Source organism: Electrophorus electricus, chromosome 21 (genome assembly GCF_041902795.1).
Source record: "Electrophorus electricus isolate QZ-2024a chromosome 21, ASM4190279v1, whole genome shotgun sequence".
NCBI classification, from domain to species: Eukaryota; Metazoa; Chordata; class Actinopteri; order Gymnotiformes; family Gymnotidae; genus Electrophorus; species Electrophorus electricus.
The window spans coordinates 10,271,341-10,289,883 of record NC_137517.1 but is presented as its reverse complement, the minus strand read 5'-3'; the positions used below and the strand labels follow the sequence as shown (position 1 = coordinate 10,289,883).

Here is an 18,543-nt window from a genome sequence, read left to right as displayed (position 1 = left end):
TATATAAACTTGAATGCTTATTGGATTTAAGCATATCAGGTGACGTGTGTTTGTGTAATGAAGGAGGGTGTGGCCTAAGTTGATCAACACCCTATATCATGGTGTACATAATTAGGCAAAATGGACCAAAAAAGAGATTTAACTGACTATGAAAAGTCAAAAATTGTAAAAAGCCTTTCAGAGGGATGCAACTCTCCTAAAATTTCTAAGATATTAGGGCGTGTTCACAGAACCATCAAACGTTTAGTTGGAAATAGTCAACTGGGTCACAAGAAACGTGTTGAGAGGAAAAAAGATGCAAATGAACTGAAGATTAGAGAAGAAGCATGTGAAGTGACAGGAATGCATTATTCTCCAGTACTGTCATATTCCAGAACTGCAACCTACCTGGAGTGCCCGGAAGTATGAGATGTTCAGTACTCAGATATGTGGCCAAGGTAAGGAATGCTGAAACTCGACCACCACTGAACAAGACGCATAAGGTGAAATGTCAAGACTGGACCAAGAACTATCTGAAGACAGATTTTTCAAAGGTTTTATGGACTGATGTGATGAGAGTGACTCTTGACGGACCAGATGGATGGGCCCATGGCTGGATCAGTAACGGACACAGAGCTCCACTTCGACTCAGACACAAGCAAGGTGGAGGTGGGGTACTGCTATGGGCTGGTATTATTAAAGATGAGCTAGTTGGACTTTTTCGGGTTGAAGATGGACTCAAAATCAACTCCGAAACCTATTGTCAGTTCTTAGAAGACACTTTCTTTAAGAAGTGGTACAGGAAAAGTATGCATCTTTCAAGAAGATTTTTATGTGGGACAATGCTCCATTGCATGCATTGAAGTACTCCACTGCGTGGGTAGCCAGTAAAAGCCTTAGAGATGAAAAAATAATGACATGGCCCCCTCCTCACCTGACCTAAACCCTATTGAGAACTTGCAGGCCCTTCTTAAATGGAAGAATTACGGTGAAGGAAAACAGTACAGCTCTCTGAACAGTATCTGGAAGGCTGTGGTTGCTGCTGCACAAAAGGTTGATCGTCAACAGATTACAGACTCCATTAATGGAAGGCTTATATGACTGTTGTTGAAAAGAAGGGTGGCTATATTGGTCACAGATTTTTTATTTTTTTTTTAATGTCAAAAGTTTATTTGTAAATTTTGAGTTGTTTGTTTATTATTCTCACTTAAAATAAGTGAGATGGGAAAATTTTCATTTTTCATTTAGTTGCATAATTATTCTGCAAACTAATAGTTGTTCAATAATTGTGCACAGTTAGATATTCTCCTAAGAGAGCCAAAACCTCACTTTTACTTATTAAATATTCAGGTTTGAGGTTTATTATCATTTTGGACTGACTGAGAACAGTGTAGATGTTCAATAATAAAATGAATCCTCAGAAATACAACTTGCCTAATAATTGTGCACACAGTGTATTTAGCTGCAAAATGTTGTCCTTCATCCAAGCCCTAATCTCCAAACAAAAACTTGGATATGGCTACATCATCTGATATCTCCAAGGGGAAGCATATAGTATAGATAGTAAAAAAAAAAAAGAATGGGGCCAAGAACCAATGAGTTTGGTACTCCAGAGGATACAGAGCATGTTCATGACCTAAATCCTCCTAGACATACTCAGTCCTATCAGATAGATAAGACTGAAACCAGCTCGAAACAGTCATAGATAGCCCAATAGTGCACTGTTGAGAGGAATGTTATGTCCACTGAACCAAATGCAGGGCCTCTGGTCTAGCAGGATCAATAGGGAGGGAAATCCAGAATCAGCTTCCCTCAAATGTTCATTTGTTACCTTCAGAACAGCTGTTTCAGTACTTTGGTAGGCGTGGTATCCACATTGGAATTTTTCATAGAGATGATTTGAGTGAGATGTTCTTTAAGATGAGCAGCCACCACGAATTAGCCAAGACATCTGGCTCCAGTGTAGGCTTCTTGAGAAGTTTGGATAATGGCAGTTTTAAGAGCAGATGGAATATTCACAAATTGAAAGGACTGATATATAACCTGTTATCAGTGGACTAAGAGCCAGCATGCATAATTTCACTCGTGCTGTACATATAGGATCCAGAGCACAAGTAGTGAGTTTCATTTCCATAATGATTTCCATTTTTCTGGGTAACATAATAACCGAAACAAAATAGTTGGCATTTCTGTAGCTGACAAAAGAGGAGAAGAGCTGGAAATCCATCCTTGAATATTACTGATTTTAGACTTTAAAAAGTCCATAAAGTTGTTACACTTCTCATATGTTACCTCCATAAAAGAAGACTGCTGTGGCTGGAGAAGTTGATTTATAGTAGTGAACAACCTTTTTGAATTTCCAGGATGACAATTAATGAGTTCTGAATAGAATTTTGACCATGCTTCTTTAAGAGATCTTCATATTCCTTTTGGTGTTTGATTGGCCATTTTATGGACAGTAAGCCCACAGTGTCTGAAACATCTCTCTAGAGTGCATCCAGCATTTTTCCTTTTCCATAATTCAGGCATAAATTATGAGGCAAAACGTGAAAAACTCTTGACCGGGGCATAATGATTAATCACACAGCCCAAAGTTGTATTGTAGAATTCCACTGATTCCACTGATCAGATGTTGATGTAAAATTATGACAGGAGATGTTTTGGAGAATGTTTTATTTTTATTTATTTATTTATTTATTTATTTAAAAACAGTAACTTGGTCAGTACCTACCAAATTATGGTGGCTCATAAGACGCTTTTGCTTGGGTTTAGTGGGAAAGCACTGAAGTGATAGGTCCATGAATATCACCTTGTGATTGGACACCCCAAGATCATAAAACTAAAATAGTTATAGTAAATGCAGTCCAAAGAAATGGAAGAAACTCATGGATCTCTGAAAATAATTATGCATTATATTTGGGAGGACTATAAATGAGATGCAGTGCCGAGATATATGGGTTCTTGCACTCAGGTGCAAGGTATTCCAAAGATGACGACTTGGGTAGAGTCACTACAACACTTCCAACTCTGCCTAATGGAGGATGGTTAAACCACCACCATGACCAGATCTGTGTGCTGCCACAGAGGGACATGCTTCAATTTAGCACACTGTAAACTCCATCTTGATGCCGGGTTTGTCAGGCACTTGTCCAATCAAGTGTCTTGTCCAAAATATGAGCATACACTTGAGTGGATTTATTACTAAGGGACTGTGTGTTTAAAAGCACCAAATGTATTGCAAATGACACTTGAGGAAGTTGCCTTTGAAAAGACTTCTGGAAATTTTCTATAATACCAGTAGGTTTATATGATGTGCAATATATCCTGCAGGAAGTTTTTTCTTGCACTCAACACATAGAAAAACAGTTATAGGTTTATAGGTGCCTTTGACACTCTGAGACCACGTTGAGAGCCTTTGTGGTTGTAATATCTCTCCCTCTTTAAAATCCCAAGTGTAGAGCAGTGGTCCAAGATGATCTTATCCACTGCATTTGGAACAATCTGTAATTACTATAATTGGTAAGCAGTATAAACCAGCCAATTTGGCACACAGTCTAATATACTATGCTGCAGAGGTCTTGAACAACAAATTCAAGTACAAACAGGAATACAATATTGCCTGTCTGGCATAGAGTCTGTTGGATCACAGCACATGAATATCTCTCTTGCAAAATACAAAGTTGCAGTTTAAGTCACATAGCCCAGTTAGGATTGAGTCCACATATCACGTCACGCTCCAGTTTACACTGGTAATTCTAATCCATACAAGTTGAGAAAGTTTGTATATTGCATTACCCAGCTAATGCACACTCCACATGCTGTAGTGCAGCCTAGCCAGTGTTTCATTTTAAATGCATAAAACTGCTGATAAAACATAAAAAACATCACCAAACACAATCGACATAGCTACAATGCTAACTTAATCTAGAACTAACTTTCATTATTTAAAATTATCAAGAGGAGCAGCAGCAAGTATGCAAGAGTGTTCCCTCTCACCTCCCCCACTTGTCTGACTTGTTTGTTTTGTTTATATTTATCAACAGTATAATAAATGCTAAAGTATTGCTTTTCTATAATGCTCTCAGTCAGCTTTAGCATTAAAGTGTCTCCCTCAGATTCCAAATCTTTCCTACATGCTTGAAAATATTCACTGAATGTTACTCAGGCTTCTTTGGCAGCCCATGTTTGCTCGTGCTCTCATCTGTTGCACTGTCACAACCACTCACACTCTCTCTTATGTCTGGCTGTCTGGGCTGTCTGCAGGAGTTGACAGAGAATGGTTACCCCAGTAGCAGAGATGAGTCTGGCTCAGCCCATGTAGCCTCTACACACAGCAAGGACATGCTAACCTGGGAACAGAGACAACCAATCACAGTGCACTTTGGACAGGTGCGTGGAATACTTTGCATAGCACATTTGTTGATTTGGAAGATCTTTCCTTTGGTGGGAGTATGTTTGTGTGAGAGTATGTATTTGTGAGACAGGTGGTTGCACTTGTCTCATACTTTCTGAATGAGGTCATCTGTAAAAACACTGAAGAAGAAGTGTGTTGTACGGTTGGTTAATGTACCTGCCTATGTTGTGGTCTCTGAGTGACAAACTTACCTGTGAGCTGTTAAATCGTTCAAGAATCTGAATCATTTTCACTGTTCTCTTCCATCCGATTAGTAATTCCATCAAATATATGAATATGTTCACATAGATGTGTGTGTGTGTGTGTGTGTGTGTGTGTGTACGTGTGTGTGTGTGTGTACGTGTGTGCTGAAGCAGTCGGAACGAGGTCCCCCCCCTCGGCCAACCGCTCCCCAACGGCCCCCTCCCCCCATTCTCTCCAAACTACATCGCAGCACTCAGCCAGTGAGTACCCCAGTCTGCCCCTTTAACTCTGACCTCATGTTTTAGACTTGCTCACTCTTTCCTGTCCTTGCTAATATGTATCACTGACTGCATGTGGATGCCATCGTTATTTCTTATGTGAATGTAGCCTACAGTAAGACAGCTTACTGAGTGACACAAAACAGCTAGAGTTAGGGTTGGGGTCAGGAGTGACAAATTCATAGCGCAATAGGTTTATTTATTTAATAGTTTATTTATGCCTGAGATGATATTCAAGTGGTTCTGCTAGCATTCTCTTCTCAGTCACTGCATCTAATGAATTCATGGTGAGTCATGTGAGAGAGCCAACTTTCCTAAATATCTTATTTAAGCATTTGACCTTTCTAACAGACCAATAGGATAGAAGCATAGAAAGGAACACAGACTTGCATGCAGAAGAGAAGACTGTCCTGGACTTTCGTGTAGTTTGTCAGTGTTGTTACATCAGTCCAATCTGCAGATCCAGTAGTCCCCTAGATACCTGTCCCCACATCCCCTCCCTGGATGTCCCTGGTCTCAGATACTCCTTAATGTGGCAGAAATCTACAACCAGTTCCTTTGCCTTAATATTACCTGCATGTGGTTTTCACTGCACCATGAGACAGAGGACTCTGACAAAAGAATTTTAGCTGCTGGCATGGACTAAAGTTGCTGTAGATGTCTGAGGAAACTGGGAGGAAGAAATACACCAGTTGTAGTGATATACTGTAGACAAATCCTTTCGTGTTCTCTGAGAACATCCCAATGAAAATGCAGAAGTGAGTTAATTGCCTCGTCCTCTTTTACATAATTCAAAGTAGGGCTGTGCAATATGAGCAGGATCTCATAGCCTGATATAGGTCACTTCATATCCCAATAACGATGCATACTGTGATATAGCACCTTCTCTATACATCCAACAAATAAATAGTTTATAAAATGACAACATGTAAAGATCTATTTCTTATAGATTTTAATTATATATTGAATAAATAAAAAATAGAAAACACCTTTTAACTACAGTTTCTAGTAAAATATATACTCGTTAACTGTAGAACTGTGTGTGTGTGTGTGTGTGTGTGTGTGTGTGTGTGTGTGTGTGTGTGTGTGTATAAACACGCAGTGGCATGCAAAGGTTTGGGCACCCCTGGTCAAAATATATGTTACTGTGAACAGTTAAGCAAGTTGAAGATGAAATTATCTCCAAAAGGCAGCTGCTTCTATAACAAGAGAATAGTGATGATAGCAGCAGTAGTTTTATACTGTTGCTCATTAGAATAGGATTTTGTTAAGGTGATCACCTATTCAGCATCTCATTAAGTAGCATGAGGTGTATCTGTGAAGGAATTCAACAAACACTTGAAAGGCTGCTGTACATGTGGAGATGCAGATTTAAGAAAAAAATTGGAGTGGTCTCATTTTCTTCTGGAGATACATTGTGTGTGTGTGTGATTTAGTTATATATAACTAAATCATATATATATATATATATATATAATATATATATATATACGCACACACACTGTTGTGTGGTAGATCCCAGCCTCTATCTTGTATTCAGAGCTAGTATTTCTTTATATTAACCCTTTTCCACTATTTGTTGGTGGTATATATCGTGCAGGGGTTTCTCTTCCCATGATGGTTCCTGCTCCTCCTCAGTTCATCAATTGGGGACATTTTCTTGTCATACTCTTGGATCTTTGCTGTTTCACCCTAGATAGTGGCACTGTTCCTCACTAATCCTCCCCCCCCCACTTAGTGTTTAGTCTCAGAGTGCTGAATTTGGGACGCAACCCTCCATACATTATTGAGGAGTTTCCTCGTCTTGATGTCAGTGGCTTCTATCTCCTCCTTTGGCCAGCTGATTATGCCAGTGGGGTATCTGATGGCTGGTAGAGGGTAGGTGTTGATAGCTTGGATCATGTTCTTCCTGTTCATTTGACTTCTCAGGACTTGCCTCACTCTTTGAAAAAATTTGGCTGTGGCTGCTTTCCTTGTGGCTTCATCAATTTGCCTGTGGGATTCCAAGGTACTTGAAGCTGCCCTCAACATCTGCTATGTCATCAAGTTGTATACCACAGCAAACATCACGAGGTTTCTCATGGTTGCTCCATTTCTTGGCCACTGTCCATAGCCACCCTTCAGGATGAGTTCACTGAGGGGGTTCAGGCCTAGACAAAACAGTAGCGGTGACGGGGTAAATCCCGCACTTGATGGGGAGTCATGCTATTGGTTTGACGTTAGCCTCTATAGCCATCTTCCACAGTTACAGAAATAGTTACAGGAAACATGCTAAAGAAAAATCTTCATTCATCACATGGAGACATTGTATTGAGATTAAAAATGTACCAGGTCTCGCTCTACAAGAGGATTTTTTTTCTCCACCTGTTGGAGACCGATGGACTACTTCCATCCCCATAACGTGTAAAGCATTAACTTCGTGTCCCGCCTTGCCACCACTGGAGATTTCCCATCCATAAAACCTTTGTGTCATTGTCCTAGAATGTATTAAATGTTTGTGTATTATACAAGTACTGCTTGTCTATTCTCAACATTGATAATTTCCAGTGAATTCAGCACATTAATAGTTTTATCCAGGATTGTAACCTGTTTATTCACCTTCACATCAGGGTACATCCAGTCTTCATTTTTTAAGACATGTTCAGCACTCCAATTGTTAATACCTTATGCAGTTAGTAAGTTGTTGGTTTTTTTTTTCATTTTTTGTTTTGTTTTGTTTTTATTTTTGTTTTACTAGGTTTTAATATGACATCTTCATTTCAAATAACCATATTTTTTTTGTCTGCCATAATAGGTTTGTATTTATCAAATCATATGTTGGTTTAAAGGAAATCATGTATTAGAAAGATAAAAAAAATAAAATAATTACTGTTGATGCGCAAAATAAATGTACCCCAAGATGCACTGGTTAAATTATGCATTTAAATAGCTCGATTTTTCTTTAATTTGAAGAGTTTGAAAGGAAGTGTAATTTATCAATGCTTTGCACCTGTATTTCGTTTTGTATTTTGATTGTATTCTGTAGCTGGAGGTACAAATCTTTTACTTTGATTTAATATGATATAATATTATAATATGATATTATATATAATAACTTGTATATCATATAAGTGGGTGTGGTTTTGCATTTAAAACTATTATAACGTCATCATCACACTGAAGAAGGCTGTGTACCGAAACACCTTTGTACTTTTTTATGATTCCAATTAATAATAAGCTATTACATGAGTGCTTTCCATATTTATCATTTGTAAATTTTATACCTGACATGTAAAAAATTGAATTTGACTATATTTTTTGTGTTTATAAATCACAGCCAGAGAGAAATGATGAGTGCATCCTGAAGTATATGGTCTCAGAATTTGTACACATCTGTGTACATTTAGGGAGTAGATTAATTTACCCACTTTTTTCACGTACCCCACTCTCTGTTTACACTGTAAACGTGTGCGTGTGGAGTATAGTATTTGGATAAATGTGTTGGTGTGGGTGGGGAAATATATTTTCACCTTGGCAGAGTCCACTGGCCACCTCTTGGCATGTATACATTTTTCATTGTACAGAAGCCCTTTACACATCTACCTTTTTTTCTTATCTATAAAACTACTGCACAAATATGTTTAATTTTATTAATATGTTATGAAATTATTCTTTCTGTGTTGTGCTGGCATCAGGTCCACTTTTGTCTCAGTTTGTCCTAACACTGTTCTTTGGGGTGGATGGGTGTGCACTGTGTGTGTGTGTGTGTGTGTGTGTGTGTGTGTGTGTGTGTGTGTGTGTGTGTGTGTGTGTGTGTGTGTGTGTGTGTGTGTGTGTGCTTGGTACAATTGCATGTCTGTAGGCTCGCCCCCCTCGGCCACTAGTGTCAAAGAGGCCACGCAGCAATGTGGGATTGGAGGGCAGTCCTGAACAGTAAGACAAAGCACACAAACGGACACGGCACTGTGTGTAATGCGATCTGTTACTCACTATTTTCTCAAATTTCCACAGTTAGATTTAAGTTTGTAGCTTGGTGACTATTTTCATCTTTCTGTTGAATATTGTCACACCACACTCTTACATCACCATTGCCTATTTTATATTCAGGTTTCACAGGTTTTCTTGATTGTCATTAATAGCAGGCAACATGCATTGCTTCTAAAACTGGTCATCCCTGACATCATAGTTGCTGCTGCCAGCTTCTGACTGGCTGTTTGACCCTGAAGCACAAGTTTTAGAAGAGAGCCATAGCACTAGCTGTACATCAGACAACTTATTAAAGCTTTGCTACCTTTTTGCACAGAAACTTGCATTTTGTTTCAAAACTAGAATGAGCTGTTGTCTTTCCCTTGAATCTTTATACATTTACTCAACAAAATTGGTATATTTTGTGGTGCTATTAAAAACAAATGAAATGTTTCTAATAATGCATATAATTTCAATATAATTATGAGCAAATGTGATTTTAAATTGTGTAACCAAATTACTGCAGTCTAAATAGAACTTCTGGGGTCAGTGCTGACTAATATTAACTCTTGAATAGTAGCTCTTTAATTCATAATAACCAATCACCATTTTATAGTAATAATGAATGATTATGGTTGTTCATGATTGCATTATTGTATGTCTCACAGTGCCTTTCTGTCTTTCTGTCTTGGGTTGGTCTGTATTTTATTCATGCTTCACCCTATGTGCTCATGCTCGATGTTCCTTATTTGTATGCATGTGTACACGAGTGTGTATGTGCACTGTGCTTCTTTTTCTCTTTCGCTCTCTCTAGCTATATGCGCCCTACACGTCACTACACTGTGTTTCTGTGTGAGGACTCCTCTGGTGATGAGCTCTCGCAGGATGACGAGTCTGTCTCCACTTTTCCTGACCACTTCCTGCTGTCCACCCCTTTCGAATGGTCTCTTCAATAATCTAATTCTGAACCAGTCACAGCATGTCCCTCTCTTTCTTTCTTAGCCTATAGAGCTCACATGTCACGGGATCATCCAGGTGGCAGCAAGTTTAGAGAAGTCAGTCTAGGATGTGACAAATTCAGAATACACTTGCCTAAAATTCTGGTAGGCAACCAGATCGTGTAGCAAGAACACAAGTTTCGTATAAGCATTCTTAAAAGACTCCAAAGGTGATTGAGAATGTATCACAGACAAATCCTGTGGTGGGATCAAAGGTTTAGAGACAAGATTGGTGGCTGATTTGGGTGGAGATGACATTTTTGCCCATGCGCTTGGAAAAACAGTTCCCTGGGTAATGAGAGTGGTCAGGGTTCATATCGGCCCCTTTTGGATTATATCTGCTAACTACAGTCTCTTTGGCTAGTGAGGGACAATCCGGACAGATTTGTTTGTTTGTTTGTTCTGGTGAGAATCATCGATATAAGGTGCAGGGCTACAAATGTACAAAGCACATTTGGCTACTGAGCCAAAGGAGTCAGTGGATACACACCCAACTACTCAATCCTTTCTGTAACAAAGAAAAACAGAAGGCAATATATATTTGTGCACAAGACAAAGATCTGCAGCAGCCTACATTCCTCCTAAATCTGACTGACCACCTGAAGGCGAAGTATCTACTCTCTGTATAGAGGGGTTTACAGTGGAGAGGAGATCCACTCCTGTGTTCATTAAGACCAGTATTTGAGTTGAATGTAGCATGCGAAAATGAAGGGTAAAAAGTATGAGATAAAAATGTGGTGAACAGTTATAGGAAAGGTTTGTGCACATTACAGAGACATGGCAACCAAGTGCTGTTGGCTGCCTTCGTATTCTGCCCCGATCCTCAGGTCAGAGACATCTGTTATCACTGCTATAGCTTGCTGATAGTGACAGAGGGCACACAGACACAGTGCAGTGACTCATCACCAAAGGTCTTTTATTCTTAGGAAGGCAAAAGGGAGCTAAAGTGGAAGCTATAAGATTTCTTTGCAGAGTACAGACAGGTGTATGGAAGTGTGTGAACCTAAAAATAAAATCAATCTGGAATCCAAGGCCACTAAACAGCTCTTTGTGGGATTTATTCTGAAACCCAAGCTGCTGAGATGGTAGACAGGTATCACCGTGTTTCACACTGCCTGCTTCATTGTAGATGAAGAGAGGTGAGACCTTTGCATCCGACCGTGCCCAAAGCATGGCTCTGAGCACTGTAGGTAGCGAATGATTGCAGTGGAGACAATTCAGGAGATTCATCAATAATGTCCAGCTAGGCTGTAATTTTCAGCCCTCTTGGGTACAGGCTCTGAAGGCAGGCAGAAATTTGGGTTGTCCTTAGGCAGGGCAGTATGTGCAGATTGTCCAGAATTTTCACCACTGTGGCAGTAAACGTCATAAATTTACAGGGAGCGGAACAACAGTGGGATGTAATATGCCTGCGCAGGCAGAATTCTCTTTTGCCCAGGAGCAGATGAGCATAGCAAAACCTAGCAGGTTCTGCTAAGAACTTAAAATTCAAGTTAATTTCAGGAAATTAATTTGCTTAACTTAATGAAAAATAGAATATCCTGAGTTGAATTTGAGTAAAGGAGAAATTATCCTGCTGCCAGATTCGCCTTAACACATTAAAGACCATCAAAGAACAGCAGCAGAAGTAAAATCTGCTAAATGTTGTATTTAATACAAAATACCTCTGCAGCAGTAATGCATTGGAGAAAAAAATGGAATCCTCTATTCAGTGATAAATGTGTTGTGCATAACATCTTTTGCCAGGTCTGCAACAGAGGATTTATAATCTTCACAAGGAAGAGCACAAGAATGCAGTCGCAGTAATTTGGGGGAGGAGTGGCAGGGCCATCATGTCACAATCATTGATTGTAGTTTTTTCGCTATTATCTAAAGTAAATCTGTTGGATATGATTGTGCTTCTGAAACCGTGATATCACGTGGCTAGAGAGCTCTATAGATGCATTAGTGTAGTCTGTTCTCTGAGGGGAAAACAAACTTTTTTGCAGAACACTTAATCTTGGAACTCTTACAATTATTCTTAAAAGATTAATTTCTAGTCTGACAATAGACAAAAAATAATCATCAAAAGAGTCTTCAGATATGGTCTGAACTGAATTCAGTGGAGTTAGTACAGCTGGACACAAGCTTTTTTTTTTCCATCTTGTGTCATGGTGTGATGAGGCAATGTTGTTTCAGCACTGCACAAGCTTCGCATCATTAAATATAATGCTAATTTATAATACTATAATATTTCCATCCAGTGCCTGATTTTTTTGTAACTATATAAGATATCCACTTGTATGGATAGCTCAGTTATGTTGAGTATGTTTGTATCTCATTGTATGCATGTCTGTATGTGTCAGGCCTCAGCCATACAGGTCTCTGAAGGAGGCTGAATTTGTAGAGGGAGAAGCGGTGGCAAGGTGTTTCCAGGGTAACACAGCCCCACCTAGCCCTGTACAAGACAAGTTCTCTGAGCTGAGTTTGTTGGAAGGTTCTTTCAACAGCCAGCAGATGGAGCCCACACATTCCTTACATACCAAAACCAACACACACACCCCGCTCAGCACAGCACGAAGCCTAGAGGAGCTACGCTTAGTCTGTGAGCAAGAGGAGCAGCATACAAGTGTCAGCTACCAGGTGCCCAGCTTACCCTCTGGAATGAATGCTCCATAGAATTCACTAGGTGTATGATTCTTTTTGGATTGCTCTGCATGTGTTTTAAAATATATGCACATATATGTAAACCAGCTTAAGTGTGCATTTGTGTGTATTTTGTAGTTTAGTGGTGATGAACGCATTTGGACTCTCCCAGCTCTGAAACACTCCAGCTACAATAAGCTGCGGAAGGGGCCAGATACAGAGTCTCCTCGTTGGGATAGGCCACTGTCTGTGCCACCCCTGGAGCCTCCAGAGACTCAGCCACCCAGCCAAGAGAGCTCTGCACCCAGCGCAGAGGGGAGCATTACAATTCCTCGCCCTCAGGGCCGCAAAACACCAGAACCAGGAGCAGTACTTTCGCCAGCAGTGACCCTGCTGCAAGGGCTGAGGCAGGGTGAGAAGGAGGTGAGCATGAGTGTTGGGGGGAAGGAATTCCGGCAGGCACTTAACATGTCCCCTCTGCCACAGCCTCACCCACCCAACATGGGGACAGATCCTGACCTTCTCAGTTTGCTGGACCCTCTGAGTAGAGCAGAAGAGCCCTCTAAACCACCCCTGCCCCTGCAGCCTGCCTTGCATCCATTCCACCCCCAACTCTCCCTCAATCCCTTCACACCACCCTCCCACTATCCCCTTCAGAGACAATACAGCCCTGTTGCTCCAGGCAACCCCTTCAGCTCCAACTATACGCCCCCCCACATTCATGCTTACTTTCAGAGCCCACACCCTTCCCCACCACTCTCAGTGTTTGGTTACCCTTCCCCTACAGGTGGAACCCAGATCAGTGGGCCGTGGCCAGTCAACAGAGCCCTACTGACCTCCAGCAGCAGTATCTCTCTGTCTAGCCTATTAGACTCCCCAGCCCCATCATCCCTAACCCAGGCTTTGCCCCCCACCCACCCTGCAGATTCAACCAGTGACCCCTTCAGTGACCTTCTTACCATGGCAACAACGCCCATTGTTACAGCAACACCCCCTAAAAAAAAGGTGGAGGACTTGCGCAGGAGATGGGAGACTTTTGACTAGCTCCATCCATGTGGTATCTATTGCCATCTATTGTCAATGAAGGACAGCCCTTGTCTAATGACCAACCAAGAACAAATTGATTTTTGAAAGGACTGTGCTCTTTGCTGGCCTGGAAGATTTGCTACTTGTGTGTATATGTGTGTAGGGCATAAACTAATGCTCCATCTGCATTCACGTTTTCTCTGAGGATGACTTGATCGTCAGCAAAATCCGGCCATTGATTGGCCGTACATCCCATATAGTGCAATGGTGAAGGGTAAAAGTTCATGTACGAGGTACTGTGTTGGCATTTATCTCTGTGTTGGCATATCTGAGACTACCAGTTCCCATATTAACCACACTAATGATGTAGCCAATTTGGTGTGAAACTCCCAGTCTTCTATCATTGCCACTTTAGAAGCAGAAAAAACTTTGTAGAGCTATGTAGGATTTAGAATTAGAAGACTGCATTGTCCACCTGGTAAACTCCACCATCAGCATGTTTAGCTCTTACACAGTAATGGATTCCTTGGAAGTCTTTTTTTTTTTTTTTTCTTTTTTTTTTTTTTCTTTTCCCCCACCCCTATCTCAACCTATAACCCTTGATTTCACTATTAAATCCAAACTATCAGTTCTATATTCAGAGTGCACAGGACAATAAGTACATTACACAAAGTGTGCTGTATCCACTGTTCACACTACTGTACACATGAAGTTCAACCCACTACAGTCTAGATATCTGAAACCATAACCTGATTCTGAAAATTTATCTACTCATTGTTAAGCGTTTACTGACAATTTTCCTTGGACAGTTTCACTGTCTTTGTCCTGCTCAGGCAAACTGAACTTATACTTTGGCTGGCTGAAGTAAACTGGGTTCAGGAGATTAACCCAACAACTACCCCCTAACCCAAGTTAACCTAGAGTCAGCTGGCTGGCTATCCATGACTTCTGCTTGTAGCTTTCCTGTTGTATGAGTGTGGTGTGAGCTGGGGTAAGAATTCCAAAGTATCAGTGTGATGACTGGTGAATGTTAGTGGGGTTGTCCTTGGTGAAAAGAGCATCGAAAGCTGGAATTCAATTAAAACTTTGAAGGATCAAGCAGTCAGTTCAGTTCAGTCAGAGGGTTCTTGATAAGAACTACATAAATTTAGAGTGCTGTGAAGTAAAGGAACCTGCTTCTTATATTCTGGTGTTAGTGATGGAACACTAACTGGGTAAATCAGACTTTATTCAAAATGGGAGTTTAAATGATGTGGAGTATTATATAAACAGTGGTCTTAGATCCCTGTAGCAGTCCAAAGAGATGTTGTAGATTAAAATATTCTGTGTGGCATGTTGATCTTTTCCAGCCCAAATGTTCCTGATGACTTAATCTGAGTGTGTGGTTGTGTGTCCTCCACTGATGGCTCAGTAGATGACCTGGATGGCTATATAGCGCAGATAGAATAGTAATAGTCGTCATTGCATTTTTTTAAGAGTCTCAGCATAAATTTCAGCCAGTCCAATGTTAACCAGCAAAGATTAATATTTTGCATTAAACCAGAACATTTTGTTCCTGACTCTGCAGTTACTTGCGCTCCCTGACTATTCTTCACCACTCCAGTCAGGATTCAGCAGTGACATGAGCAGGGACTAATGAAAGCAGCTGTTACACTTCATCAGTCAAATATCACATCCCTTGACTGATATCAATATAAATTAAATGAAAAACCAGAGGACTGTTTTTTTGTTTTTTGTTTTTTTGTTTTTTAGAACAAGAAATATGTTGTGTGTTAGAGACTAAGGCCACTGTAGCCTTAGGATTTTATTTTGTCTGAGGAGTCTTAATGAGAGTCATATTACCATTTATTGGCTCCCACCAAACTCACTATTGTAAGATCACTGGTGACGGTGCCTTAATGGCCTCTTGCTGAGTACATGCCTGCACTTTGTTCAGAGACTGCAGAGCTCTTTTCCTCAATAAACAAATTTGAATGCAGGTCTTTTTTCTTAATTGTATGTGTGTAAATCAGTATAGATATTATCAAATGTAGCTACCCACACTGACTAAAGCAGGATTAGGATCTAAGACTAGAATTAGGGTAATGGTGAATAAGACACAAATGCAGATTAAAGATTCAAAATAGGAAAAGGTGTTGTCTGAAACATCCTAGTTTTCTGTGTGTGTGTGTGTGTGTGTGTGTATATGTATATGTATATATATGTATGTGTATGTATGTATATGTATATATATGTATGTGTATGTATGTATATGTGTGTGTGTATATATATATATATATATATATATATATATATAATGAGAGATAAAGAAGAGAGAACCTTTGAATTTGTTTTAATTTGTATTTAATTTTGTTTGATCATATCATATTTTACTCTGCTGATTCAGATTTTGTTTTTAATTCTGTTCATGTTTTCTCTTTTTTGCTAATAAAAGATTATTTGGACAGGACAAACTGATGTGGGTACAATAACCACCTTACACCACTGTACATCTTCAAGCAATGAATGTTAACAACCCGCATTTGCTGTGATTTTAAAATTATTGTACTTGTTTCAATGGGGAACCTCCACAAACTGGAATACTACTTAATTTTATATTCTAGCCGATATTAGGGAGTTAAGAGGTAACATTTAATCCTGCATCTCGAGTTTGAATCTTTGATCAATTTCTTTTAGTGCCGCAACATCTCCAGTACAAGTATTAATGTTATGTTCCCACAGCCTACATTACAGCATTAACTGGTCAATGTGAACATTGCAAATATTAAAACAGTTTGTTTTCATGTACATAAACTATTTTCCCTTGAAATAGAGGGTGCAAAGTGTTTTCTTATCATGCATTACATTTTGATTACAAACAGTATGTTTTGCACTGAAACAGTGTATAAGTCGATTACAATGCTTGGAAATGCTGTTTCGTACTTGTCAGAACTGAAAGAACACAGTTGCAAATTGCAACTCTGCAAATTGCAAAGATATCAGAACAGTTTGTCTTCACTTACATAAACTATTTTCACTTGAACTACGTCCTACGTTTTTTTCTTTTTATGCATTATATTTTGGTTTAAATCAGTTTGTCATGCACTGAAACAGTGTATAAGTCGATAACAATGCTTGGAAATGCTGTTTCGTAGTGGGCAGAAGTGAAAGAACAGAGTTGCAATTGCAGTGTGCAAATTCCAAAGATATTCAGAACAGATTGTTTTCATGTACATAAACTATTTTCACTTGAAATACATCTTAGAAAGTGTTTTCTTATCATGCATTACATTTTGATCAAAAACAGTATGTTTTGCACTGAAACAATAAGTCGATAATGCTTGGAAATGCTGTTCCGTAGTGGGCAGAAGTGAAAGAACAGAGTTGCAATTACTTGCAAAGTACAAATTGCAAAGATATCAGAACTGTTTGTCTTCACTTACATCTATTTTCACTTGAACAACGTCCTACGTTTTTTCTTTTTGTGCAATGCATTTTGGTTAAAATCAGTTTGTCTTGCACTGAAACAGTGTACAAGTCGATAACAGTGCTTGGAAATGCTGTTTCGTACTTGTCAGAACTGAAAGAACGGAGTTGCAATTTCTTGCAATGTGCAAATTTCAAACATGTCAAACCTGCTTGTTTTCACATGCATAAAGGAGTTTCACTTGATATGCATGCTTCAAAGTGTTTTCTTATCATGCAATACAGTTTGGTTAAAAACTATGTTTTACACTGAAACAGTGTATAAATCGATTATAATGCTTGGAAATGCTGTTTCGTAGTGCGCAGAAGTGAAAGAACAGAGTTGCAAAGTGTTAGTGTTAGGGAAGGGTTAAGGTTAGGGTTGGTTTAGGGTTAGGTTAGGGTTTAGGGTTAGGCTTAGGTTAGGGCTAGGATTTAGGTTTCGGGTTTAGAGTTGGGTTAGGGTTAGCGTAGGGTTTAGGGTTAGGTTGGGTTGGGGTGAGGTTTAGGGTTAGGTTAGGGTTTATGGTTTAGGGATGGGGTTAGGTTTAGGGTTAGGTTTAGGTTAGGGTCAGGTTAAGAGTTAGGTTAGGGTTAGGATTTAGGGTTAGGTTAGGGTTAGGTTAAGGGTTAGGGTTAAGGATAGAGTGAGGGTTTGGGTTAGGGTGAGGGTTAGGGTTAAGGTTAGACTTAGGGTTTGGATTAGAGTTAGGGTTAGGTTCAGCATTAGGCTTAGATTAGGGTTAGTTTAAGGTTTAGGGTTTAAGGTTTAGGGTTAATGTAGGGTTAGGTTTAGGTTGGGGTTTGGGTTAGGGTGAGGGGTAGGGGTAGGTTAGGGATAGGATTAGGGTTAGGGTTTATGGTTGGTTAAGGGTGAGGGTTAGGGTTAGGTTAAGGGTTAGGGTTTAGGTTAGGGATTAAGGTTAGGGTTAGGTTAAGGGTTATGGTTAGTGTAGGGTTAGGGTTAAATTAGGGTTAAGGTCAGGGTTTAGGGTTAGATTAGGATTAAGGTTAGGGTTCGGGTTAGTTTAGGGTTAGGTTAAGGGTCAGTTTAGAGTTAGATTTAGGATTTGGGTTAGAGTTAGGCTTAGGTTTAGGTTAGGGTTAGATTAGGGGTTAGGGTTAAGGATAGAGGTCAGATTAGGGTTAGGGTTAGCCTTAAGGTTAGGATTAGGGTTAGTGTTAGGGCTAGTATTGGGTTAGGGTTAAAATTAAGGTTAAGGTTAGGTTATGGTTTAAGGGGTAGGGTTAGATTAGGGTTAAGGTCAAGGTTTAGGGTTAGGTTAAGGTTTAGGGTTAAGAATAGAGTTAGGGTTCGGGTTAGGTTTAGGGTTAGTTTAGGTTAGGGTTAGGTTCAGGGTTAGGGTTAAGGATAGAGTTCAGGTTAGGGTGAGGGTTAGGGTTTGCGTTAAAGTTTGGATTAGGGTTAGTGTTAGGGCTAAGGTTGGGGTTAGGTTAGGGTTTAAGGGTTAGGGTTAGCGTAGGATTAGGGATAGAGTTAGGGTTGGGTGAGGTTTAGGGTTGGGTGAGGTTAAGGGTGAGGGTTAGGTTAGGGTTAAGTATAGAGTTTGGGTTAGGGTTAGCGTTAGGGTTAGTGTTAGGACTAGGGTTGTGTTGGGATTAAGCTTTAGGTTAGGGTTTTAGGGTTAGG

General features: G+C 39.8%; 1 protein-coding gene across 7 annotated transcripts in view; it reads left to right on the top strand.

The window, feature by feature from the left end:
- dennd1a (DENN/MADD domain containing 1A) overlaps positions 1 to 17,099 on the top strand; it is a 31,205-nt gene extending 14,106 nt beyond the window's left edge. Inside the window, exons 19-24 of one of the 7 annotated variants that reach the window (XM_027016877.3) lie at positions 4,243 to 4,368; positions 4,750 to 4,836; positions 8,696 to 8,766; positions 9,614 to 9,742; positions 12,143 to 12,419; positions 12,561 to 17,099. In XM_027016877.3, coding sequence (XP_026872678.2) covers positions 4,243 to 4,368; positions 4,750 to 4,836; positions 8,696 to 8,766; positions 9,614 to 9,742; positions 12,143 to 12,419; positions 12,561 to 13,466 — 1,596 coding nt within the window. In that variant the 3' untranslated portion in view covers positions 13,467 to 17,099. Of the gene's footprint in view, positions 1 to 4,242; positions 4,369 to 4,746; positions 4,837 to 8,695; positions 9,757 to 12,142; positions 12,420 to 12,560 lie in introns of those variants that run through there. The other 6 variants (XM_027016876.3, XM_027016879.3, XM_027016880.3 and 3 more) reach the window with 6 other exon arrangements.
- The last annotated feature ends 1,444 nt before the right edge of the window (positions 17,100 to 18,543 follow it).